General features: G+C 34.7%; 1 protein-coding gene across 1 annotated transcript; it reads left to right on the top strand.

The window, feature by feature from the left end:
• The first annotated feature begins 13,372 nt into the window (after window positions 1-13,372).
• Window positions 13,373-24,593, top strand: LOC125829992 (uncharacterized). Its single transcript, XM_049509220.1, has 9 exons — window positions 13,373-13,522; window positions 13,772-13,902; window positions 18,326-18,455; window positions 19,745-19,762; window positions 21,281-21,376; window positions 23,358-23,471; window positions 23,584-23,706; window positions 23,789-23,939; window positions 24,070-24,593. Exons 1-9 carry the CDS (start codon window positions 13,373-13,375, stop codon window positions 24,591-24,593), a joined length of 1,437 nt encoding a protein of 478 aa, XP_049365177.1.
• Window positions 24,594-26,679: the final 2,086 nt, after the last annotated feature.

The raw sequence follows: 26,679 nt of genomic DNA, 5'->3' as shown, positions 1-26,679 counted from the left end.
CAATGGAAGAAGAACGACAAATACAAGTTCCAAAAAATGTTTCTTTTGAAATGATACAAAAGTTACGAAAAGATTTTAAAAAGAGTTTCAATTGTTAGTACAATAATTAATATTCAATACCTAGATTATGTACTCTTTGTCTCTTTCTAATATTTGTATTGTACAATTTATTTATTTGAATAAATATACGGCTATTCGCCTTGATTTTCTTTTAAAATAGTCTCTTATATTTAATCCAAGTCATTTTAGAAATTTAATTTTCAACTATTTTAATATTAGTTTAAACTTTAAACTTTAATATAAAATTGAATTTTAAGATTTAAACTTTAAATTCAATATAAACTTTAAACTTTAAAGTCAATTTTAAACTTTAAATTCAATATAAAGTTATAAACTTTAAAATTTAAATTCAATATAAAGTTATAAACTTTAAAATTTAAAGTCAATTTTAAACTTTAAAGTTTAAAGTTTAAACTTAAATTCAATTGAAACTTTAAAGTAACTTTAAAGTTTAAAGTTTTAAATTGAAGTTTTTTAATAATATAATTTTATTAATTAATAATATAATATTATATAATAATTAAAGTTAATAAAAAAACTAAAAAATTACCAGTACAAAATGATCCGGTAAGAACCGGTTCCGGTCCGGTCCAAACCGGTTCCAATCCGGTAACTAAGGGACCGGACGGAACCTTTGGAAATTTTCGGTAAAACCGGTTCTGTTGATCCGGTTCTGTCCGTTTGCCAGCCTTACTTCCAACAATGATTTACCAGGGTGTTATATACTATCATATGGACTTACTTAGTCATTGTATGATGAACTAGCGGTATGATATTATTTGTAAAAATAATTGATAGAATTGATGAAGGTTGTTGTATTAGACCATAATTTTGTACTTAAACATGTTGTAGGACTATATATTAGTGTTAAATATTGTATTATGTCACTATTTAATTGGATTAATATCAAAAACCACATTTTAGGATATACATATGTTGCCACATATGACGTATCTGTTGTAATTTCTGTTGTAAAATTCAACATATTATCCAACAAAATGTACATATGTTGCTACAGATGACAATTTTATTAATATCACAGTGGTATAAGCCAAAATTTTAACTACATAATTTAGTTCTAAATCATAACTGCATAATTCACAACGAATATCATCTTCATCTTCATCATCACTTTTCCTGGGCCAACCATTCTTGCGAATGCTTTGCTCATGTTGATGAACAGTGCAACAAATGGGTCTTTGTTTCAATAAATGAGGTTCTGGCATCCACAATTTACCTAAAACATATTGCAACTTCTATTGACATCTCCTGATTTTTAGTGGCTTAGTTTTTTTCATGTTGACAATGAACATTAAGCCTTCTCTCATGAATTCATCGCCCTTGAAGATTGAAATTATGGCAAGCACCTATGATACACCAATATGGCCTCCGTCTGCTGCTTGATTAATCATTCTCAATGTATTTGGATTGTTATGGTTGGAAAAATCAAACTACAGAAGAAATAACACATTTAAAAGGCAGAATACATTGATAAAAACGTGAATACATACGAAAAATGTTAAAAAATTACCACGCCTTTTCTGTATAAGGCTTCACAAAATCATCATACAAAATACTTTTTTCGACAGTCATCCCTACTGACCCTTTCTTACCATCCTTCCAATTTCAAATATATTGATTTTTATTCTCGATCCATTCACCACAACAATAAATTCCTACAAATAATCCCTCCATTTATTGTACCTGAAGAAATTAATTCAAAAAATAATTAGTACTAATGAAGAAATTAATTCAAAAACAATTAGTACTATTACATTTGTATGTTATATGTTGCCACATATAATTATTCTGTTGGAACATGTAAGTGATACGTTCCAACATATGAGCATTCTGTTGCGACATAAAGTCATATGTTACTACATATAACTATTCTGTTGCGACACATAAATCACATGTTGTAACAAAATATGTAAGTTATATGTTGTAATATATGACTATTCTGTTGTGACATGTAAGCCATATATTACTAGATATAACTATTTTGTTGTGACAAATAAATTACATGTTTCAACATTACCTAGACATGCCCATTATTCAAGATGGTAACTAGTCGAAAAAATGTTCAAAATAGTTTTTCAAATTTGAGATACAAATTATAATAGTTCTTATAAAACCAACGACTTCTTTTTCTAATTAACTAATATTCAATGATGTAATAATTCATATTATGAGGTCATATATATGGATATCTAATTAATTTTTTTTAAAAAAGTTTGAAAATCAGTATATTCCAAACAAATGAGTCAATTGCATTTTACATCCTAACATATGTCTTCTTTTCTAATTTATTTTTAATCCTGATTTTTTATGATTTGCAATCCAACCTCCTTATTTTCTGTAAGATTAGTGAAATTATTATTATTTTTTAAAAATCCACAAGGGTAAAATGAAATACAAAAAATAATTATCAAAAAAACCTCCACAAAAAGCTACTCATTGTACCAATTTCCCTCCAGACTTTTAACAAAGAGCTTTCCAATTTCATTTTATTTTCTAATATATATTTTTCCATATAGTTATATCCCCCTGGTTTGATTTTTATTTTTTGGTAGTTATATTCCCTTTGTTTGATTTTATCTGGTGAATGATTGGATATGAAATTTTAAAGATAAATAATTTTTTGAGATATATTAAAAAGGTACAATTTGTAATTTTAGATATATTATAATATTTAAATGATAATGTTATTACAGCTAAATAAGAATTTTAAAAGTAAATATAAATTTGATATATATTTTAAAATTTTCAGTTTTATACATTAAAATATTATATTTTATGGTAGTATATTTTTAATGTTTCATAACGTTAAAACAACGCCCACCAATTACATTGCAAGAAGGTCAATACTTTTTTATTGAGCATTTCTCAATTTTGTGTGTGTTTTAAATGATTGTATTCCAATTTTGCCCATATGAAAGTTTTTTTTTTTTTTTACAAAGAGAAGTGGTTTCATTATTTTGCTGTTTTTTTTCTTAAAGAATAGGGGTACATAATGCAACTCCAAAATAGCCTTCCATCTTTTTTGTATTACTGTAATAACATTTAAATGATATAAATCTTTTCTTCAAACTCAATTTTAGCTCTAAGTTCAATGAATAATCTACTATACTTAATAATTTAAGTTTTTATTAGATTTATAATTTTTTGAACCTTTTATTTAGGTAGACCATTTCTTCAAAGTTTAGTACACTATTTCTAGAGCAAATTAGTACTCATAGTATTCCCTAAAATAAATTATCAATCAATCATGGCTAATATGTTTCGAGCTAATCAAGCTGCTAGGGCCATTTATAAACCTAAAGGTTTAATCGTTTATGGTGAGTGCAACCGTTGTTTTTTAGGAAGTATTAATGATACGGATAGCTTTCAAGCTTTTGCTCCTGGCGGTCCTATCGGTAGCATGGAATCTTTTCAATGTCAATTTTGTCACTGGCATAAGAATGTCCATCATAGGTTGGATGTCAGCAATCATCAACTTCCACTAACACCAACACAATAACAGGTTAATTTTATTAGAATATCAATTGTCATACTTTTTTTTTGAATGAATCGTTCAATTGTTCTTTTCTTCGCCAAAAACATAAATATAATATTCCCTTTTAATTTTTCATCTATTATCAAAATTACTATGTTTTTTAGATCTGTTTCAATTAATGTTTTTTTACATTTATTTTTCGTTTATTTAAAGTAATACTATCAATTATAACTAGTTACTAGTTTAAAAGATTCGTCATATCCACTAAAAACCTATACTTGCATCAATCCTAGCCTATAGAAAAAGTGAAAGTTTGTATATATATATATATATATATATATATATATATAAAATTTGACAACAAGTTTATGCATTCATGCTTGAACAGACTGTCACCCAAAGGGATGTGAAGAGGAAGAATCTTCAAACACCAAAATCGCTAATTATCTCGGTCGTATCCATGCACAAATATTTGACTCTCTGGGAGTTTCAATTGCATTGGCGAAATCTACCATGACTAGAGCTACTCAAAAGTGGGTGCATAGTAACAATAAGTATGGAAATAAGAGGAAAAATTCATGGGATGAACATGTTGTTGAAGAATATGAGAAGGAACAACCACATATACTAGCTAACCAACTAGAAGGTTGTTACATCCTCAAAGACTCCCTTGCCCTGCTTACAAGCCTCCAAGGCCAATCCATGCGCATCGATCATCTCCTTGTTCTCTCTTAACTCAGCCCTGATAGGGGCTAAGGCAGCATCAATCTCTCTCAATTAGCCCAGGTAAAACAACCTCTACCTGGGAGGCACGAACATCAGTAGACTGGCTAGGTGGCCCATCTTATATAACATGGTCGGGGTCAATGGGGGCGGGAGGAAACAGAACCAAAAGTAGTCGGGGGAGGAGTAACAATAGAACTAGATGGAACAGAAGTGGATGTGCTAGGGGTACATGTAGGCTGACTGACCTGAGTAGGAATGACATCCTCTGTTGGCAACATCTCTACATCAACCACCGGGGAAGCATCCACTGGTACAACTCTCCTCCTCTCGGCCTCATCTCGAGTGTACTCGGCCTCTATCCTACGGATGTCAGTAAGGGAAGTGCGAGTCACTTCCATATTCGACTTCTCAATCAGAGGCACTCGGGCATGCCTGCACATTTCTGTAATCAAGAATGAAAAGGGGAGAGAGGTCTAGCTCTGCTTGGCCCTCACGGCTATCTCCTGCTCAATAATCAGGCTGAGTATTAGTCTATCTGGGTCCATGATATAGCCCAACAGTGCAGCCTTCGGGTGCCGAATTATCGACTCGTTCTTGACGGCATTAGGGTGCTGCTGATAAACCCAAACCAGTATCGGCGGCCACGTTCAGATCTTTTTTTTCGATCAAGACACCTGCCTCTATCGAAGGTGGAGTGATAACGAAGATCAACAAAGCCAACCAACCCTTTAGGTCATCCAAGGTGATCTACTGTATCCGATCTACTACGTAGTGGATCACATTCATCGTACATCCTAGCACCTTATTGATACCAGTACTGTTGTATTTAACCTTTAAACCTCTCACCATAACATGATCCACCGGTGTGAACGAGTGAGACTTCTTCTTCCCCTTAGGCACCAACATCATATATTCCGCATAAAATTCCCGGACCCAAGTAGAAATATAGGAGCCTCGGGGATCGGTAAAAATCTTGAACTTGTGAAACTTGATAGCATTCCACACCGCAGGGTATCTGTCTACTACACCATCTGTATACAATCTCTTTTCCTCCAAAATATTCCTCGGCCTGGCAGCTTTCAGTTTGTTCATTGATCAACGATGGAGTACTGGAGGTACTTGCTCTACTATCTGAGTTGGAGGTGGAGGAGGCACTGGGAACCGAGCTGGATCATGTAATGATTTTGAGCATAGCACCACTCTCCTAGTTTAGAGGGTCTGATCATCCTCTGGCTCAAATACTGAGGCTGGCGATCTATCACCCGAGTTGCCCTAACTTTCTGAAGTAGTGAGGTGGGTGGCATAGATGCCTATTCTGTCGGAGCTCTCCTTCGCTGGTGTTGGCTCAACGGGCCCCCTTGCCCTTTCCTTTCCCCTAGTTGGAGGAAGTTTGGCTTGTGTAGTCTGGGAAAGTGCAACACCCTCATTAATTTCTATCCCTCGGGCCCGCTTTCGGGGTGGTTGATTCCTACCCGTAAGTTTAGGTCTAGCCATACCTTCAAAAATAGAACAATACGTTAGAAGCAGTTCAAAAAATCATTAACTTTGAAAAATTTGCAGGAAAGCTTGCCAACCCATTCGGCAAGTCGCTGAACCTATTCGGCGAGCCAAGTCAGGCTCGCCGAATGTTCCAGACTAAAAATTCTCAGAAATAAACACAGGTCGGGGATGTTCAGGGCCTTTCGGCGAATCCCCGACACTATTTGGTGAACTAAAAGTAGGTTGCCAATTGTTAAAAAATAGTTTTCAAACATTAGGGCTTATAAAGGTGATCTCAAGGACATTTGGCAAATCGTCGAGTGAACTCAGCGAGCTCAGGCAAATCTCCGAATGTTACATAAACATTTCATCCATTTTGAAGAGTTAAAAGGTGATCCAGGGGTCGTTGGGCGAACCGCCGAACCATTCGATAAGCTCGACTAAGCTCACCGAAAGGTCCTGCGTGCCACATTTTTGACCCCGACCTCCAATTTCTAACCTACAGCCCACGATAACAAACTTAGACACCTATTCTACGCAATTAAACCAAGACCCATAGCATTCATGACTTCAGGGTACTCAAACTTCCCCCTGTTTTTCCCAAAATTTACCAATAAACATCTTTTTCCCTCAAGAATGACATCACCCGTTCTATCATTAGGCAAAATCAGACGATCGGTACAATTGGGGTTAGTCAGAATTCACCCACACTAGACCCAATGACTAATTAACACACACCCACAATTTAAATCAATTATCACGCACAATTTCACAATTTTAGGCCAAAATACACAAAAATAAATTACGACAAAGGGCACATGCTAACACGAACATTCAAACTACCAATGTTACACAACTAGATTAACAGGACGACCATGCATTCGATAACAAAAATATTTTAAGGCAGGATTCAGATAGCTAACCTCAAAAGTAAATAACTGAACACTAGACTAGAAAATCGACAAGCAAGAATGCAAACTCCCCCAAGCAATTGATTCCAACGCAAAAGTTCAAGAAAAGAAAGTACGAAAATGTAAAATATGGATGTGAAAGTGCAAAACTCAGAAATCATGAAATGAGGGACATTTCTAAATTTAAAAATGGTTCAGCCCTGCATGACCCTTCAATTCGCGCCCCAGTCGGGGACACTTACTTATGTCGCCGACCATTCGGCGATGCACCGAATGGATCTTTTGTTTGCCGAAGTTTACCAAAACTACACACATTTAGTTGGTTCAAAAGGCAATCTAGATCGAGCTGATGAACTTGTTCGGCGAGTCACTGATTGGTGCATGGGCTGCCCTAATTGCTCCATCCAAAATATTTCAAATTTTCAACGTGCATTTTCAACACCCATTTTTCAAACAACAATATTAAAAACATAAATGCTTGGGTTGCCTCCCAAGAAGCGCCTTATTTACCGTCCTGGCACGACGAGGATACTTATTCAAAAATCATTCTTTGGGTTAACCAAGGTATCACTTGGTAGACCCCTTTTTTTCCTCGGGTTTAAATGGGATGAGATTTGGCCCATCTGCATTTCGAGCTACTTAATGGACACCGAGTTAGAAGTTACCGTCTGGTTTAGAGATGAGACGTCGTCTTTCATTTCATTGAGAACTTTATCTGACCCTTCTACTTTGTTGAGAATATGTACAAGCATATCCTCTGTGCGTAAATTTTTAGGATTAGCTCGTTGCTTTTTTGGCTTTTGATGCTCATACGGGGGCACATAGTGATCTTTGTCACCATTTGGCTCCTTCCAGTTAGTTATACGATCACGCTATTCCCTATCACGGTCTCTCCAACCTTCATCATGCTCTCTATTCTAACCTTGGTTCCCACCCGTCCTTTGATAGTTCGGACGGAAACCCCCTCCTTTATTTTCCAGAAAATGTGCTCCCTCATTGTACAAGGCCTCAAAGTGTGCATCATCGGGATTCCCTCCTCTAACTTCAACCACGTTCACCACTTTAGAACCACTACCCATGACATGCTTTAACAATAGATCCATTTGGGTCATCATCTTGGACATATTTTCATCCCGTTCTTTGTCTTTTTCTATTTGTTACTTTGTCATCCTAAAAGTCAAAGGAGACACTTGATCTTCCTTAGTGTACCAAACACAGTTGATTTTCGTCATTCCATCAAAGAGAGTAGAGGATATTTCAAAAGGTTGTTGCATAATTCCTCCTTGGACAAGTTCATCTGCCACACTCTTGTTGACTGAATCTAGACTCAGATAGAAATGTTGTAACAACACGTTGTTCGGGAGTCCATGAGTTGGGCATTAAAGCAACAACTTTTGGAACCGTAACCACGTTTCCTGAATTGGTTCACCATCCAATCTTTTGAAGCCCTGGATATTATCTCTCAATGCCATCATCCTCGAGGGAGGGAAAAACCTTATGTAGAATGCCTCAGTGAGCTTGTCCCAAGAGGTAATTGAGTCCCTAAGTAGGTCAGCTAACCACTTAGTTGCCTCTCCCATCAGAGAAAAAAGGAACAATCAAAGTCGGACTGACTCTTGGGAGATGTTTTTGAAAGAAAATGGACCACAAAATTCTAGATGTGGTCATAGGGATCCTCATGAGCTAGAACTCCAAACAAACCATTCATTTGCATTAGCTGCAACATCATGCTAGTCACGTGAAAACCCGTATTTCCCACAACCGGAGGCAACTGGATTTCTCCCACATTACCCAAATGAACTTTATTCACATCGTTCAAGTTGTCGACATCATCATGTGTCCAAGCTAGCTAGCATTGATCCCATTTATACTCATCTCATCACCTGTTCCAAGGCAACCAACGACAAACAAAAGTAATTTGATTCAACTACAACATAATTAGATCAAACTAAACTTCACCAAGAGAATTCTAAACACCACTCTCCGTCAGTGACACCATTTTTAATAACGTTCAACTACACTTTATGCAATTCTAAGTGTAGGTAGTCGCAATTAAGTATAAACCCAAAGAAGAGTTGGGGTCGATCCCACAGGGAGTGATATATAAGAGAATCCAATTATGAATTAAACAATGTGTTCTAGTCGTTTGTAGAAGTAAACATTATCGAAATACTTTAGAGTAAATTTTAGGGGTTGACAAATAATGTCAGATTGGGGCTTTAGAGTGAGCAATTAACAACTACAAAACAAGGTAGCAATCAAGTAGAGAGGGATCCTTGGGGATGGGATCGATTAAATGTTAATTTTGCTAAATGGGTGATTAAGATATACTAAAACACGCTGAATCTTAGTGAGTAGGCTAGGCTTTAGATGTAATAGCCATCTCTCAATCAACTACCACGAATCAAGAAAGTTTTCTTGAACCTCGACAAGCATAACACTATGAACAACCTAATAACTTAATTAACCTACTCTCTAGATCTAGATTGGTAGGATCAAATTTAGATTCACTTTTTTAAGCTGAACCAACAATAACCCAATCACTACAATCATCAATTGATAGTTTTAATTCTAAAATCTCTTTTTCAAGCAGGCATAAAATGCTAAACTAGAACTGCATTTGCAACTACAATTCATAAATTAAATACAACTATTAATCAAACCCACTTCAAATCAACATTGAAATCAGTAAATACTAACACCAATAAGCTAATTAGAACATTTAATTTGATAATTACACCCCCAAGAATTGGGGTTTTAGCCACACATCATAAAAAGCAATAAAATATTACCAACTATGTTCTCTATTAGTTGGGTAACAATTATCAAGTCTTCATAATGCTTGGAAACAAGTCAATCAAAACACTACTCAAAAACTACTAAGAACTTTGTTTGGATAAAAAAACTCAGAGTTAAAATGTGTAGGAACTTTCGGAACTGGAAGCACTCCCCAAAAAACTTTTTAAAATCACATTTATACTCTTCCAAATTTTTAGCTTCAAGACAGATCGGCGGAGTCAGTCGCCCATCGCCAACCAACTCGGCGATGTGCTGAGTATGCTTTTCCATCACCATTTCTACCTGCCCTTTTATCACTTCCTCATTGTAACCTTCGGTGATCAGATTTTCCATCACCAATCCATTCAGTGCTTTGTCGGGTTTCACCTTTAATCGCTTAGTTGGATTTTTCCCAAGGCTGGCTTTCTAAATCATTTGGCGAGCTAAAGGACCATTTGGCGGTTTATCGAGTGGTCTTGGTGATCATCAACTCTTCTCTTCTTCAACTTCTTCATCTTTTTCGCTTTTTTTTTTTTCTTGGTAATGTCCTTGCCTTGCTCTTTTGACTTCATTGTTGCAAATCAACACTTTAACATCAGTTTAGAGCATAAAGTAGGCATTGAGGACAATAAAACTATGAATATTAGGCTCCAAATGAGTCGAAAACCCCGACTTAGCAATGATAGTACTGAGTATTCTCCCACAATGTCTATTAGCAGGTCGGCTATCCGTGCATAGAATTTGATCAACTAAAATACATGTTATATCATGTTGTTGGAAGAAATAAAATAGGAAAAGAATCAGTCTTTCTTTATGTGAATTTGGACATCAACTCATGAACATAGAAAATATACTTCTATTAGCTCTATTATTTGCTGAGTATTAAATATGACATCCTTTTTATACTAGAAAATATGAAATTAGCTACGAAATTTGTCAGTATTCCCTGACTAATCCATAACTAAATAGTTCCTATGTAATCTAATAAACTCCCCGATCGAATTGACTCCATCTATGAATTTACAAAGCAAGTGCTTGATAATGCAGAAATAGAAAGTAGATGTCAATTAATATCTGGAGTACTCCAAAAATCATGAATTACCTCAATAAATTACAATGTTTTGTTTTATTAACTATTTCCAAATCACATTTGATCCATGTCATGCAGCCCTAGTAAGCAGACACCTCAATCTTCCTCCCATCTGTATTATCTACTCACTCATTTGCCTATTTCCCCTCACCGCTAGACTTGTTTCCTAGCTTCTCTTTGTAATGACCTGATCAGTAATTTTTAGAAAGTTCCATAAATTTACCATTTTACCCCTCCCAATATTGACCCCGAGTCTTTTACGATTGAGTTTGAAAATTTGATTTTTGAATTTAGGTTAAAAGATGAGATTTGTGATCATGATGGTTAACTTTGATGAGTTGAATGACCTTACTCATCGTGATAGTGTCACTTTGGGTCGCAATCACGATAAGCAAATGAGACCTGGGCAGAATGTTTTCCAAAAATGGGGTTTCGATCCCATTTCACCATTTTTGAGTTTAAGGAGCTTTGGGGAGGCAATTTTCACTAGATTTTCGAGAGAAATATTTTGTGTAATGATTTTTAACTATAAATCTTTAATTACCCATTATTATTGAATTTATGAGTTTGAATCAAGATTTTGGGTTGGTATATTGAGGGTTCTTCATGAACTTAAGTTTTGAAGTAAAAGTGACTTTATGAACTGATTTTAAGCCCATTTTCAAAATTATTTTCCCTAATGAGTTCCTAAAGCCTTGAGTAATGTTTTCAAGTATTGTTTTCTAGATTCAAACCTCCATTTTAATATTGTATTTTGAGTTGTTTGACCCATTTCTCAATATAATCATTGTGGGAAGTGTTGTTTCCGATGGGTGATTGTGATTACTTGTTTATTTTGGATTGTTTAGCTTTAAAAGTCATTTGGAAGTGGAAGGCTCAACTTTTGGAGTGGTTTTTCTTTGAATTAAGGCAAGTGAGTTCCTAAGTCTTGTATTCTAGTTGAATTTGTATACTTCCTTTGTTGCTTGTGATTGAGAGTAATACGGATGAGGTGATGGTTTAAATTGTCCACTTGTTACATCTAAATGAATAAAAAGGGATTGGAATGAAAAAGGTTACGTGATGATCATGATGATGTCAATTACCTTATTGTGCCCTTATTGATTGATTGATGAAATGCTTGAAAACATGGATGTGGACTTGAATTGTACAATTTATTGTCTCTTCTATGTGGTGTGATATTGCTTGTGTGTATTTATTATGAACACTGTAATGATACACGTAATGATTTATGATGTTGAGGTCTTTGCCGGGTGAATGTTGTGATGCCGAGGTCTTTGCCGGGTGAATGTTGTGATGCCGAGGTCTTTGCCAGTGAATGTTATGATGTCGAGCTCTTTATCGGTGTGTGTTGTTATGCGTAGGTCTTTACCGACAAGTACGATTAGGCTGAAGTCATATCCAGTGAGTGTTATTATGCCGAGGTCATTGCTGGCAAGTGATATTATGCCGATGAGAAATGATTCTGGCTAGTGAATTGATTATGTGACTTTATACCTTGATGCTTATGTGTGACTTGCTTGATACTTGAGATTAATGAACTTTTATGTGTAATTTAAGTACTTGACTTTGAGTTTGAACTATTTGATTAGTTTTATTATTGAATTGTGGCTATCAGACTGTGAATATTGGCCTCGTGAGCCATGCATTCAAGATGGCTATGTTGGGTTGATTTATGTGCAGGTTGTAGCATGAGGAGGTTTGATTGGAAATTCAGGGGTATTCTTTTCTAGCTAGTTACTTTGTTTAGTAGGTTTCTTGCTGGGTACCGTGTTGTTGGTACTCACCCTTTGCTTGTACACTTGTGTAGGTTCCGAGCCCAGACTCGCGTGATATTTTTTTTCTTCTTCTTCTCGTATCAGTGGAGGCTCATTGAAGGATCTGAGAGGTAGCTTCTTTTCATCTGGCAGACCCTCTTTTCCTTTTCGTTAAGGCTTTGTTCTACTTGATAAAAAAGATTGAGACTTGTATTTATCTTTTGAATTCAGTATTTTCATTAGTGACTTGTACACGTGAAAGCTAGATTTTAGAGTATTGTATAGAATGAATAAGATTTCCGCCTTTGTCTTGTTCTGTTTTATTATATCTCCATTTTTTTCTTTCATTTTTATTGGATTGAGGTTGGGTTGTCTTTGTAGGGGTTGAGAATAAGGAGGATGTTGGATAAGAGGAAGAGGTAGAGGTTGAGACTACATGTATTCCTCCCTTAGACCTAGTGTTAGCTCAACAGATTATGACTTTCCTAAAGGATTGGTTGGTCTTGGAGTTCTTCCACAGTTCAACATCTTTCTCATTCAAGACCTCTACATTCTCCTCTACCTCTTCGTGATGCACATGAGGAACCTCATTTTTGGGAGCATTCTCAACCGGAGCTCCACCCCTAGCGGGCACTACTCTTCCTCGGCCTCTACCCCTTGCTTTTCCTCTACCCTTGCCTCGACCGTAGCCTCTTGCTACAGACTCCTTAGCTGGCTCATTAATTGGAGCTACGGTCCTAAAGTCGTTAAAGAGAGTGTTAACCATCCGTGGACATAAGAGTGAAGGAGATTAGATACCAATTTGGATCACCATATACCAATTGGAATCAAGTTATAGCATGAAAGGAAACAAGAGAAAATAGAGAGATTTCCTAAAGTCCTATAGTCTCTCGAAGAAAAGTACAAACGTCTCCGTACCGTTCTGCAAAACTCTACTAGACTCATTTTGGTACACTGAGATCAACGAACCTAGGGCTCTGATATCGAGAATAAGGAGGATGTTGGACAAGAGAAAGAGGTACCGGCTGAGACTACATGTACTCCTCCCTTAAACATAGTGTTAGCTCAACAGATTATGACTTTCGTGAATGGATTGGTTGGTCCTGGAGTTCTTCCCATAGTTCAAGCAAATCAAACTCACGCCAACCCCGTTATTGTTGTCATCGTTCCCAAGGTTGATGGAGACGTAGGCACTGTTGCCTTTTTTCGTCCCCTATTGGGTCAGGTGATGACTGGTAATGAGCATGAAATGTTGACTAAGTTTCTGAAATTGAAGATGCATGTGTTCCATGGTTGAGAGTGAGGATGCCTATGAGTTCATCTTGGATTATTATGAGAGGCTGCATAAGTTGGCTATTGTCCATTAGCATGGAGTAGAGCTTGTGACTTTCCAGATTTAGGGTGAGGCTTAGCAGTGGTGGAGAGCTTATGTGGAATGCAGATTGTCAGCTTTACCCCACTCACTTGGACACAGTTTCATGCTCTATTTTTGGAAAAGTATGTACCCCAAACTTTGAGAGATCGCAAGAAGGATGAGTTCATGGATTTAGAGCAGGGGTGTATGACTGTAGCTACTTATGAGGCTAAGTTACATGCCTTGTCTAGGTATGCTACACAATTGGTGACTACAGAGGAGGAGAGGATTTGACTATTTGTCAAAGGATTGAACCCCGAACTTCAAGTATTGTGTGTTCACATGACTTCTGCAGGAAAAATCTTCAATGAGGTGATCAACTTTGTGAAGAAAGTAGAAGGAGTTAGACGTGATAGGCAAGCTAAGGATTTGTCTAAGAAAGCCAAGAGCACAAGTAACTTTTAGGGTTCTTACTCTAGAGGTTCAGGTAGGCCGACGCTTGCAGCCCAACCAATTCAGTCCACCATGCCCGCCTTTACAGTTAGTTACTCGGGAACTCTATAGTAGAATTTTATTCAGGATAGCCAAGGAGCCACGTCTTTGGCTAGCAACAGACCGTCTTTTGATCGTACTTGCTATAATTGTGGGGAACCTGGGAACATGAGGAGGGATTCTCCTCAACCGCGTATGTTGTATCCTGTGCAGCAGCAGACTAGAGCAGTGATACTCACGGGCATTAGTAATAATGGTAGAGGACGTTCACAGGGCGGATGAGGAGGAAATCAGTGAGGTCGTGGAGGTTAGGGTAGTGGTAAGGCAAGAACAGGATCAGTGCAACTAGGCAAGGAGGTTGTCCGTTAAGATGAGATGGCTCAGTTTTATGACTTTCCGGGCAAGACCGAGGTGGAGACATCTGATGTAGTGATCACATGTACTATTCTTGTTTGTGACTGGATGGCTAATGTGTTATTTTATCCGGGATCTACTTTTTCATATGTGTCAATTAAGTTTACCTTGGGATACGATGCGGTTTGTTATGTACTTATGCCCCAATCCTTATTTTTACTCCTGTTGGAGAGTCTGTCATAGTCACCCATGTTTCTCGTGCTTGTTCTGTTATGTTTATGGGTTTCCAAACTTGGGTTGATCTGGTTATTTTGGATATGACTGACTTTGATATATTCTTAGGCATGACTTGGCTGTCCCCCTATTATGTTGTGTTAAATTGTAATACTAAGTCTATGACTCTAGAGATCCCGGGTAGGGAAAAGTTAGAGTGGGAAGGAATGTATACACCCAAGACAACTAAGTTCATATCCTTCATTCGGGCTAGGAAACTGGTGGGGCAAGGGTGTTTGGCATATTTGGCTCATATTCGGGATGTTGAGGTTGAGTCTCCGTCTATTGAGTCTATTCATGTGGTGTCAGACTTTAGAGAACTGTTTCCTACTGATTTGCCTGGTATGCCTCCGGATAGAGATATAGATTTTCGTATTGATTTGGAACCTGGTACCCGCCCCATGTCCATCATGCCTTTATCGCATGACCCTTGTAGAATTGAGAGAACTTAAGGCTCAAATCCAAGAGCTTCTTGATTAAAGGTTTCATCTGTCGTAGTGCTTCCTTGTGGGGGGTACTTCTGTCTTGTTTGTTATGAAAATGATGGTAGTATGAGAACTAGTGATTTTATCTTAGGCCATAAAGAAGTGGATTGATACCGGAATGACAAGCTTATGGATAAGGAAAGTCCCATTGAGTATACTTGAGTGAAGGAAATTGAAGATTTTAGTAAGAAAGTGCGTATAAAAATTAGGTTAGCCCTTTGAATTTGATGAGTATACATGAGTTTGAGGTGTCATGTTGATGAAAAAGTTGACTTCGTAGTGATAGTCAGGGCTGACTAAGCAAAATGGTAATGAGAGATCATGATGAATTGTGATGGGATGCAACTATATAATAAGATTGTGGTTAAGCAAATTTTGGATAGTAATTACGACTCGCGAGTATCTAAGGTTGCGGTTTCCTAATATTTGGTGCGTAATGTGGTTGTATGGAAGGTTTTAAGAGATAGTGGAACACCACTCAAATAGAATTTAAAAGAGCTAGAGTCATAATTCAGAAAAATAGCGGGATGTAGTATATCCCTTAGAGAGAGGTGAGAGTAAGAATATTTTATTTGATTCGAAAGGCTAAAGAGGTATCTTCAGAGGGGTGGAGAATTGGATTCAGAGATGCATAAATTCATTCATTTTGCTGTGGCTATGGTAATAGTGTCAAGGGTCTATCAGATTGGTTAAAAGCTATTGGAAAAAGACTTGAGAATGGAGTGTACAGACATTAGCTCGAGTGTGATGATAAGTGCTATTGTTTTGCTTGGGTTTAGTAATGAGTACGATTGAATTTTCAGTGAAAGATATTGTAAGATTGATGGAGAGGCGATCAATGATAATCGAAGATCCATGAATTCATAAAAAATCTTCAAGTTATAAGCTAATGTAATTTACAATTCAAATTTTTCATTGTAAGTCTATATTCGTGGTGATATATTTTATCAAGGTACAAAATTGTAAGGTTAGAAATGAGAAATTGTATCAGGTATTGAGCATGTGAAAGGACTTACACCTGGTTTGAGTTGTAAAGTTTATTACTTTTGATTGTTAAAGTACCTAAGAAAAGTTTCATTTAAAAAAGTTGGCTTAGTGTAAGGTAAACGGTCGGAGTGGTCATGATAGGTGTTAGTATTGAGAGTGTGGACTTAAGTGGAAATGGTGTGAAGAGTATGTGGAGTCAACTCAATGGAAATGACTGGTATTGACTCTTCGGAGGAAAATCTTTTGTGTTATTCTGTAAAAAAATTATACGATCATCTATTTCATTTTGCACACGGTGGTGAATATGTTTCACTAGCTATGATCACGTGTGTTTTCACATTTGTGGGTGGATCCCTAGTGGTGGATCAGGGTACCAATCCTGTGATATTTTCTTGGTTGAGTGGAATGATTGTGTCACTCCCCGAACCTACCCCACGATGCGGACACATGACCTAGGATCACGAGTGACCCTAAGCTAACCCTGTTGGCATATCATAAGCATACTTAAAGATTTACTGAAATAAATATACTGTGCGGAAGCTAGAAACATATCATAAAATGAAACGATGGGGAAAGCCCATTAATATCTGAATAAAAGAACTACGAGTTTAATGACAACTGAAATATCAAACTCCAAAGCTAAAAATTGAATTTAACTATTTCTGAAATAAAGCCTCTAACTGACTAAAGATACTGGGACATGCCCCAACTAAATCTAGTAAAAACTGAAACTAATGACTGAAAGTAAAAAGAAAATCATGTCAATTGTCCTCGAAGAATGAAGACTCACCACTGATGCTGCTGAACTGGATATCGGGAACTGATCTATGCATGATCTGAATGTTGAGGACCTAAACCTACATCCCGAGAAGATGTAGCGCAGAGTATACGTCAATTCTTGAAAGGTACTGAGCATGCAGTATAAAATAAGGCTGAACAACATACATAACTGAACAAAGCATGTAACTACGCATTGATATAAGATGAGCATGATGCTATACTGAAAGTACTGAACATGACCTAACTAAATGCAATGACCAAGTTTATACATGCTGAAACGGAATACTGAACTGTAACTAATAACCTGGTCAATACACTAGAATCTGACTGTGGTAGCTAGTAATAATCGACATAAAACCACATGAGCTAAATGTTGAGTCCGATGTATATGACCCATCAAGAGGACCCAATTTACCCTACCAGAGGTATAAAAATATAACTGGCGTGATCACTAAACTGATCCCCACAGAGGGGACTTATAACCTACAGAGGCACGTAGTTCTGGGACTTGAGGATGACTGACCGTAGTCCACTCGGTATAAAGCCTACTCACAATTGATTATTTAATTAACACATTATGACTGAATTTCTGCAATACTGGATAGCTCAAAATATTGACATACTTACTGAAAAATGCAACATTAATATAGTGATAATGAAACATTCGAAAACTAAGACATGTATATCTGTTTATCTGTCGTAGCTAATGTAATTCATGAACTAAAAGAACTACATAACTAGGGTTCAGAGTTTATGCATGAATTTGGGCAAAAACAATGTTGCTACATGATAATCTGATAAGGAACATTAAAATAACTAAATTCTAAAATTTTAGAAACCCTAGGTCAAGATAATATGGTGGGAATCAAGAATCTTACGGAATTCTACGGACCTAATGGGTGGAAGGAACCCATTAGTGAAATCCCACATACCTGGTGACAAATTCAAATGAGAAATCTATCGATTTTGGGGCTAAAACTGATGAAAATCCGCTACGTTCTTGGACTAGGGCTTGGTCGACTCTTTCTCCTTCTTTTTGTTCAACTTGATGATATTTTGGAGAATGAGTTGACTAGGGTAGGCTCTAATTTATTTACTAGGCTAAAACTGACTTAAACTACGTAGTTTAGGGGTTAAACGACATAGTTTAGGGGTCCAATGCATAAGGAAAAGACCAAACGACCCCTGACTTAAAAGCTATTGGGGCCAACCGATGAACTGACCGACAATCCGTGGATTGGCCAATTTACATCCACTTGGAAACCTTCTTCATCACTTCATACAAGTATTTAATTAACAAAAGATCTAATCAATTTTCTTTTCATATTTGCTACTTGAATATGAAAAAGCAGTACAAAGTGGATGGTGATGAAGATGCATCATTAATGGAAGTTCCCATATCCTTTATCAGATCCCAAGAATCAAAAGTTGATGTTATTGAGGTAAGCTTTTTTAAAGTTCCTCTGATTATAAGGTGCTGTATTGAACAACTTCTTATGTTAATTTTCCTTTTTTTTAGTTAAGTCTTATATTAATGCCAAAAATGATAGGTCATTCAAGATAAATTTTGTCGATAAGATATTATTTACTATTATAGAATTAATGGTTATAATGTATGAAGAGAGTTTTTAATTTTAAAAATAGAATAAAAGTAAAAAAAAATAGGCCTCATATTTGTTTTAAGATTATATATAAGACGTCTAAATATGAATGTACATATGAATGATAAGATGTGCATTTAAAATCTCTTAATAGACTACTCAATATTACGATGACACATTAAAATTTGAACACGAAGTTATAAGAATACTTATTATCGAACAAATGAATATGTAAAAAGTTTCTTTGATTGAAAATGTAATAAATATAAAGTATAGGAAAAATTGATAAATGATACTAAACCATGACCTAATTTGCAGTAACACACTCATACTTTATGGAGGACCTAGCAGCCCCTTGAATATTTTTTAAAAAGCATCATTTTGACATTTATCTATTGTGACACAAGCCGAAATTCGATTATGAAAGAATATAATGATTTATGAGATTAAATTTCAATATAAGTGTGAAGGAAGGATTAGTATTTTTACTTTGTTGGGAGCAATTTTCTAAAAGATGGGGGCGTGAGGCAAAGCATTTAATGTGGTTAGTGGCGAGGCATAAGCTCCGAGACACAAGGCGTTAGTCGCAGAGATTTATGGGCCGCACTATCATGTATATTCAATGTTATAATTTTATTATAAAGAAAATAAGTAAAAGAAAAACTTTCAATGATTCTACAAATAATTTTTTATAAATAATATATAATATATAGAAAACAATATTATGATTTTTATTTAAGAAATGTATTAATAACCAATAATGAATAAAAAAGTATTATAATTATTATTTGGGAAATATCATTACACTAATAACAAAAACTATGACTTAAACCAAATGAAATTCTAATAAAATTTAAAAATTAATGCCCAGGGCATAAATTTTTATGTCTAGGACTTACATTTTTATTCTCGGAGCTTACGCCCCAAATTCTAAGACCCCTCAACCCTAAGACTCACCTCATGAGTCACAGCAAAAACAGTTTTGAAACCACTGGTTCGAAGAGTGTAAATGAGTGATAATGATCAAACTTCTTTGTTTTTACCTTTAAATCAACATGCATGTACAAATAACATAACAAAGAGTTGACTTTTTATTTCCCTCACCAGATAAAGGCTCATAGGACTTGCAAATTATGAGTGTATTACAGTGAATTCAATCATACTAAATGTGTCATTTCAACCATTTATCAAGAAAATTATAAAACTAAAATAAAATTAATATAACATCAATAAATTTTTATTTTTTTAAAAATGATGATTGATGGTTGTGATGTTTAGCATTAGTGGTGGTGGATGCCAATCGAAGAAGATTTATTCACTATTAATGGTGTTGTGGATAGTAGCTATTGATACCGGTGGTGGTGGAAGTTGATGGTAGTATATTTGTGGCGGTAGATAGTTGAACCATACATATAACTAATAGTTATGGTGATTGATAAAGATGAGTTACAATATATAGATGTGAATAATGATTGTAGTTGTCGATATTGATTGCCGATTTTTCTTATAATGATGATTGGTGTAAATAATAATTATAAATATTGGTTGTTGATTGTGTGAATTGATTGTAGCTATTGATAGTGGTGGTCATTTAGAAATGTAGCTACTTATAGTGGTAGTGGTTGAAGTTGATAGTTAGAAAATAGTGATAACTAATAGTTGTGGCGATTGATGATGATGATTGACAACATATAGTTGTGAATTATGTCTATGATTGTTGCTACTGTTCATTGATTTTTGTTATGATGGTGATCGGTGTAAATAATAATTGTAAATAGTGGCTGGTGGGGGTGTTGATTGATTGTAGTGATTGGTAGTGGTGGTCATTAAGAATAATGGTTGTGGGTAGTTGATTGTTGCAGTTTATAATGATGATCAATGATGACGAAAATTGATAATGAAGGGGTGTGACGATAGAGGTGAATAAATAGATTTGGTGAACTATTATATTTTAAGAAATCTTTGAATAGATATGTTAATGTACTTCATTGTTCATGTGTGAATAATTTGGTAAGTTCTTTGAGCCATCTTTCTTCCATATTAACGTAGACCCACTTTTCATTCCATTTGTGGAAATTTATTTATCTACAAAACATCCCTAACAAGAGATCGGCCCATGTTTGAGCATGATGAATCAGTTCGTGCCATTATAAATTTAAACTAATGGACCGATACATTTATAAAACAACCTATGACATAGACAATCCATCTCAAACAATCTTCTCTTATTTTATCCTTCTTTAAAAAATATATATATAATATATTTGGCCAAGGAGGACATTTTTAGTAATAATAACTAGATAGCACCATTTCACATACCAATGCAATGAATAAGATGAATTTTTCTATTTCAGAATGCAAGTTCTGGTAAATCTAGGTAAGAAAGGAGAAGATCGGTCATCTTAGGTTTGGCCAAATTATAAACTATTATTGGTATGGTGGAACTTAATTTAATTTGTGATAGACCTAGAGGTTGTGTATATCCTCTAAAATAAATTTAGTGAAGCTTACGTGATACGTGACCACAACCATCATTAATATTGTAACAGAATGCATATGATTGATGGACATTCATCTTCTTTTTTTCCGGGTATTCTAGCACATTAATTTTCATTTTACATAAGATCGTATGATTTTTTTTTCATATTTTCTGCTAGAAGCAACACAAAATTGACGATGATGAGGATGCAATACTAGTGGAAGTTCCAATATCTCTTACCGCACTTGATGAAGTAAAAACCGATGTTTTCGAGGTAAGATTTTGAAAAGTTTTTCCACTTACAATTTGTTTAATTTATTTCATTTTAAGTGATGTAAATTTTTTTTTTTGATGGGTTCTTGAACATATTTTTTAATGTTAATTGTGTTATGAAATAAAGAGAAATTCTATAAGTTAAAATTTGAATGCATATTTGAATAATAAGATGTACATGAATCTTTGAATATACTTTTAAATATTAAGATGAAAATACTAAATAATAAGACTGCTTATTATTGTACATCTGATTATAAAAAAAAAATCTCTTTTAAATAAATTATTAAATATAAGACTTAGAAAAAATGGCTAAAAGAACAACTTTTTAAACTTTTATTAGCAAAAACTCGACTATGGAAGAATATATGTTTAATAGAATAAATTTCAAAAGATTCAATTGGTTTTTTCTAGGAAAAAACAAGTGTCAATGATAATAATAATGATAAAAAACCAGTGTTTTTCCGGTTGATCATTATGTTTGTACAAACAAAATAAGAAAAAAATGATTTTACTGTTCAGCTCACCCGATAAATGTCAAAAATTATTTTAACAAAAATATCCAAGCGAGTCATAGGACCTTCCGTATAGTATGAGTGTGTTACAACAAATTTAATCATAATATAGATGTCATTTAAGCAATTTTTCCTAAAAATTAATGAAAACATACTACATCTATAAAATAATTCAAAAAAAATAATATGGTGTGTGATGGATATTGGTGGTGGTTATGAATGTCAATTGAAAATATATGTTAGACTAATAATGGTGTGCTGATAGTTGACATATTTGTAAAGGTTGTATTAAAAGTTAATGAAAGTAGTTCGGTGGTGGTTGATAGTTCTATGATTTGCTAATTGATGTCAATAATAATTATAAGTAGTAGCTATTGTTAGTGTTGATTGATTGTAGTGATTGATAGTGGTGATGGTTGAGGATAGTAGTTGTGAGTTGTTGATGGCGGTGTTTTATAATGGTTGGCAATGATAATGGTAATAGATGGAGTAAGGCGATATTGGTGAATGTATGAAATTTGTGAAATTCATGCTAAGAAATGATAAGTCTTTTGAGAAAACTTTCTTCCATATAAGATTTATCACCTCCCCTTACCATAGTTTCAAAAACTAATGGATTGACTCATCAATATATAAAACAACCTATGATATGACCAAACTAAGTCAAGTGATCTTCTCTTATTTCATCCCTCTAAAAAATGTATATAATTTTTTTTGATTAAAATTAATAAATATGTTAATAATATTTTCATAGAGCCATTTCATGTACCAGTGTAATGAAGAACATAGAAGTTTTCTAGTTTGGAAATTAATTACAAGTACTAGTTAGATGGATCTAAGTTTTTCATGATTTTTTCATGGAGAAGGTTAATCATCTTAGGTTTGAACAAATGGAAAGACAAATAACATTTCTATGGTGGAAATAAATTTAATTCGTGATAAATCTAGAGGTTGCGATTACTTTAAACAATTTCCTTTGAAAGAGAAGCCTTCAAAATTGATTTTCCGAAAAAAAATTATTTTTTTAGAAATGAAATTCCGATTTAGGATATAAGTTTTTATCTCACATCCAATTTTTTAGTGAATCTTTAAAGATACATAACTACAACCATCATTGATCTTGCTACACAATTTGACTAAAATTTATACATAAGGTCTGGCCTAGCAATATAGGTAGAAGTAGAAGTTAGTAATTTTTTTCCATAAATAAACGAGGTTCAAATGGGAAAAACGAAAACAAAAAAAATCACACAAACAGTTACACCTATTGAGAAGAAATACATTCCATCGTATTGTGATTGCCAAACCACGATCCTTTAGAATATAAAATATTGATATTCCAATATCTTGTGTGTACCACTTTATGTACAAAATATTGATGCTCCCCACTTAATTAAAATAATTACCTTTTGCGAATAAATTTTGGATAATTTTTTATTCCATAAATACAACTTGTTTTGGCTGCAGAATGAGATGATTCCCAAAAATATGCATTACGTGCATACTTATACATTTGAAAAGAGAAGACAAAACTGGATCATCAAGAATACTTCTCGTCCATGTGGTTCAATTAGCGATTACGTAAGTTCCCTTTTTAATAATATACCTGTTTTCCTGCCAAAAAAATTTATTACATAAGTTTCCTTATATGAGATTGTGACAAAATAAATATTTAATAATTGTTGGCAAACAGGTCTACTATCATATCGAGACAAACAAAAAGTTTCGTTCTTTGATTGAGGTTTACAATTTTGTTGTGTATGGGGATGTTCGTGAAACAAAGAGGAGATTAAGCAAATCTAAAGAAACATTGCAGGTTAGCTCAATAAAATTATATTAGAATAATTAATGAGATTGACTCTATGTATGCATGTTCGTTAAACGAGTTTAATTTGCAGGTGAGACCGAGACATAAACCACATATTCGAGTTAACAAGTTGATCAAACATTATGTAGTTGGAACATGTACTGAATCTTGCAAGGGGGTTTACATAAAAAATCGGCGAGACGTTCACTACCTATTTGAACGTGGCATCCCTTCAAATATTGGTAAGAAAAGTTAAGGAAGTCACAATGATACATATAGTTTCTCTATATAATGGTATTATCATTGTCGTTTTCTAGTTCATTGTCCTTTCCCTAAATGATTCTTATAATTTTGTAAAAATGTTATGGCCAGAGAAAAAGCGAAAAAGAGAAAACGAAGATTTATATGGATTTCAACAAATAAACTTGAGAAATGAAACAGCACATATGGACTCAATAGATTCTGCATTAAGGACTCCAGTACAATCCTTTTTTTACCTTTGGGATTTTGAGCTCGTACATATAAAAGAGAGGCCAACAAAGAAAGTTTCAGTTCCAGATATTGTGGAATTGGAGAAGAAGGAGTCGGCTATTGACTTACTGAATTTGCACAAAGACATATTGGAAGCTCAGAGGAGGTCTGGGGTTGATGAGCAGCTGAGGTTATTTTTGTTGAGAGCTAGTATGAGTGAAGCTTCATCCAGCTCAATGCAAGCAGGGGTAGGACTTATTAGCGGAGTTGATGTTGTGATGGAGTCTCAAACTCTAACTGCTACACCACTAGCTTTTGAGGGGATTCTTGAGGTCTCATTTAGTGCGCCAGCCGCTACCGCTACCACTATTCATGTTTCGGGAGATACAAAAGCGTCAGCACCATTTACAGACTCTGAAGCCTAGGGCATCACTGAGATACACTACTCCTAGTATTATAAGTGTTGTAGAGACGTGTCTCTATAAGAATGAAAAAATAGGAGCAACACTAAAGAGTGACAATATATGTTATATTTTGTTTGACATCAACGTAACTTTGATTTTAATGATGGTTGAGGATCTATGTATGACAATGTATGAATATGAATGTGACAACTATTCTTAATATGTATGCATAAAACTTGATAGTCAGGAATTTATAGTGAAGTTCTGTGCCATGTGGATGTGAGCATTTTATGGATCATTAATTATTTTTTGATGTATGTTAAACTTGTCTTGATTCATGTTGTGTTGATTGTAAGCTAGTGGATTAGAAAAGGATCATAGACTATTTTTGAATTTAGACCACTCGACTTATAAGATTGTCCAAATTGATTAAATAATTCATTGTTCCATAATTTTGAGCCTAAATGAAAAGAAATTGTTCACTTGTTCTGTTCATGTCATTCCCCGATCCTACATCCTGGACTTGACTGGCCCTCAGAGACCATTGCTGGCTCCAAATGAATCCTTGGCCCGACTAACTTTGATTAACATGACTCTATGGTATACACAAAGCTTTAATAGATAATCATTCACTCATTTAAAGAAAACTCTGAAACATTGTTTGAAAATACTTAGCATCAATGATAAGTTTCAATAAAACAAATATGGGAGGAGGTTAATCATCATAGGTTTGACCAAATGGAAAGAGAAATAACATTCTTATGGTGGAAATAAATTTGATTTGTGATAAGTCTAGAGGTTGCGATTACTTTAAACAATTTTCTTTGAAAGAGAAGCTTCCAAAATGAATTTTCCAAAAAAATAATATTTTTTTAGAAATGAAATTCTAATTTAGGATGTTTGTTTTCATGTCACATCCAATTATTTAGTAAATCTTTAAAGATACATAAGAACAACCATCATTGTTCTGGCTACAAAATTTGATTAAAATTTATACATAAGGTCTGGCCTAGCAATATAGGTAGAAATAGAAGTTAGTCATTTTTTTCCATACACAAAAGATGTTCAAATGGGAAAAATGAAAATAAAATAAACCACACAAACAGTTAGACATATTGAGAAGAAATAGATTCCATCGTATTGTGCAGGCCAAACTATGATTCCTTAGAATATAAGATATTGATACTCAAATATCTTGTGTGTACCACTTGATGTACGAAATATTTATGCTCCCCACTTAATTCAAATAATTACCTTCTGAGAATAGATTTTGGATATTTTTTTATTACATAAATACAACTTGTTTTGGATGCAGAATGAGAAGATACCCAAAAATATTCATTACGTGCATACTTATACATTTGAACAGAGAAGAAAAAACTGGATCATCAAGAATACTTCTCGTCCATGTGGTTCAAATATCGATTACATAAGTTCCCTTTTGAATAATATAAATGTTTTCCTACCTAAAAAGTTTACTACATAAGTTTCCTTTCATGAGATTGTGACAATATAAATATTTAATAATTGTTAGGAAACAGGTCTACCATCATTTGCAGACAAACAAAATGTTTCGTTCTTTGATTGAGGTTTACAATTTTCTTGTATATGGGGATGTTCTGTCATGACTCTGACCATCGTGATTGGGACCCACCCTAACTCTCTTGTGGGAGAAGCATTACTACAATCCAAAAAAAACAACTAATCTTAAAAACTAAGACATTTAAGTTATGGAAGCAAGTTAAATACTAAGAAAGAAATAGGGAGTTCCCATAAACTCCAACAAAAGTCTAACAAAGAACTAAACAATGCGGAAGAAATAACATAGAACCTGAAAGTTGATGTACCAAAAGAACAAACAATGAACCAAAAGTTTAAACAAGAAGGGCTACAACCCCAAAGTAATGAACTAATACTAACTAGAACAATTCTAAGTCTGGTATGTGGACCTAGATGGAAAGAGAACTCATGGCAGCCCGGAAGAACTAGCTCACCCTTGAATTCGAAGTGATCACTGATCTTCTAGACGAGGTCTGTCAATAGCCACCTGAAGATGTCCTGTACTCAACAAAGAAAGAGCAAGTGCAGTATCATTACACAACCATAG

Source organism: Solanum verrucosum, unplaced genomic scaffold (genome assembly GCF_900185275.1).
Source record: "Solanum verrucosum unplaced genomic scaffold, falcon-dt-bn FXZP01000054.1, whole genome shotgun sequence".
NCBI lineage: Eukaryota > Viridiplantae > Streptophyta > Magnoliopsida > Solanales > Solanaceae > Solanum > Solanum verrucosum.
Note: the sequence above shows the minus strand (reverse complement) of the source record. Positions and strands in the feature narration are given on the sequence as shown.

What these genes read in the sequence shown, in the direction of transcription:
- LOC125829992 (XM_049509220.1), top strand. Translation starts at nt 13,373, where the DNA reads ATGACTTTCGTGAATGGATTGGTTGGTCCTGGAGTTCTTCCCATAGTT. An exon ending in TAAAAACCGATGTTTTCGAG is followed by an intron (nt 21,377 to 23,357) that starts GTAAGATTTTGA and finishes TTTTGGCTGCAG; the next exon opens with AATGAGATGATTCCCAAAAA. An exon ending in GTGGTTCAATTAGCGATTAC is followed by an intron (nt 23,472 to 23,583) that starts GTAAGTTCCCTT and finishes GTTGGCAAACAG; the next exon opens with GTCTACTATCATATCGAGAC.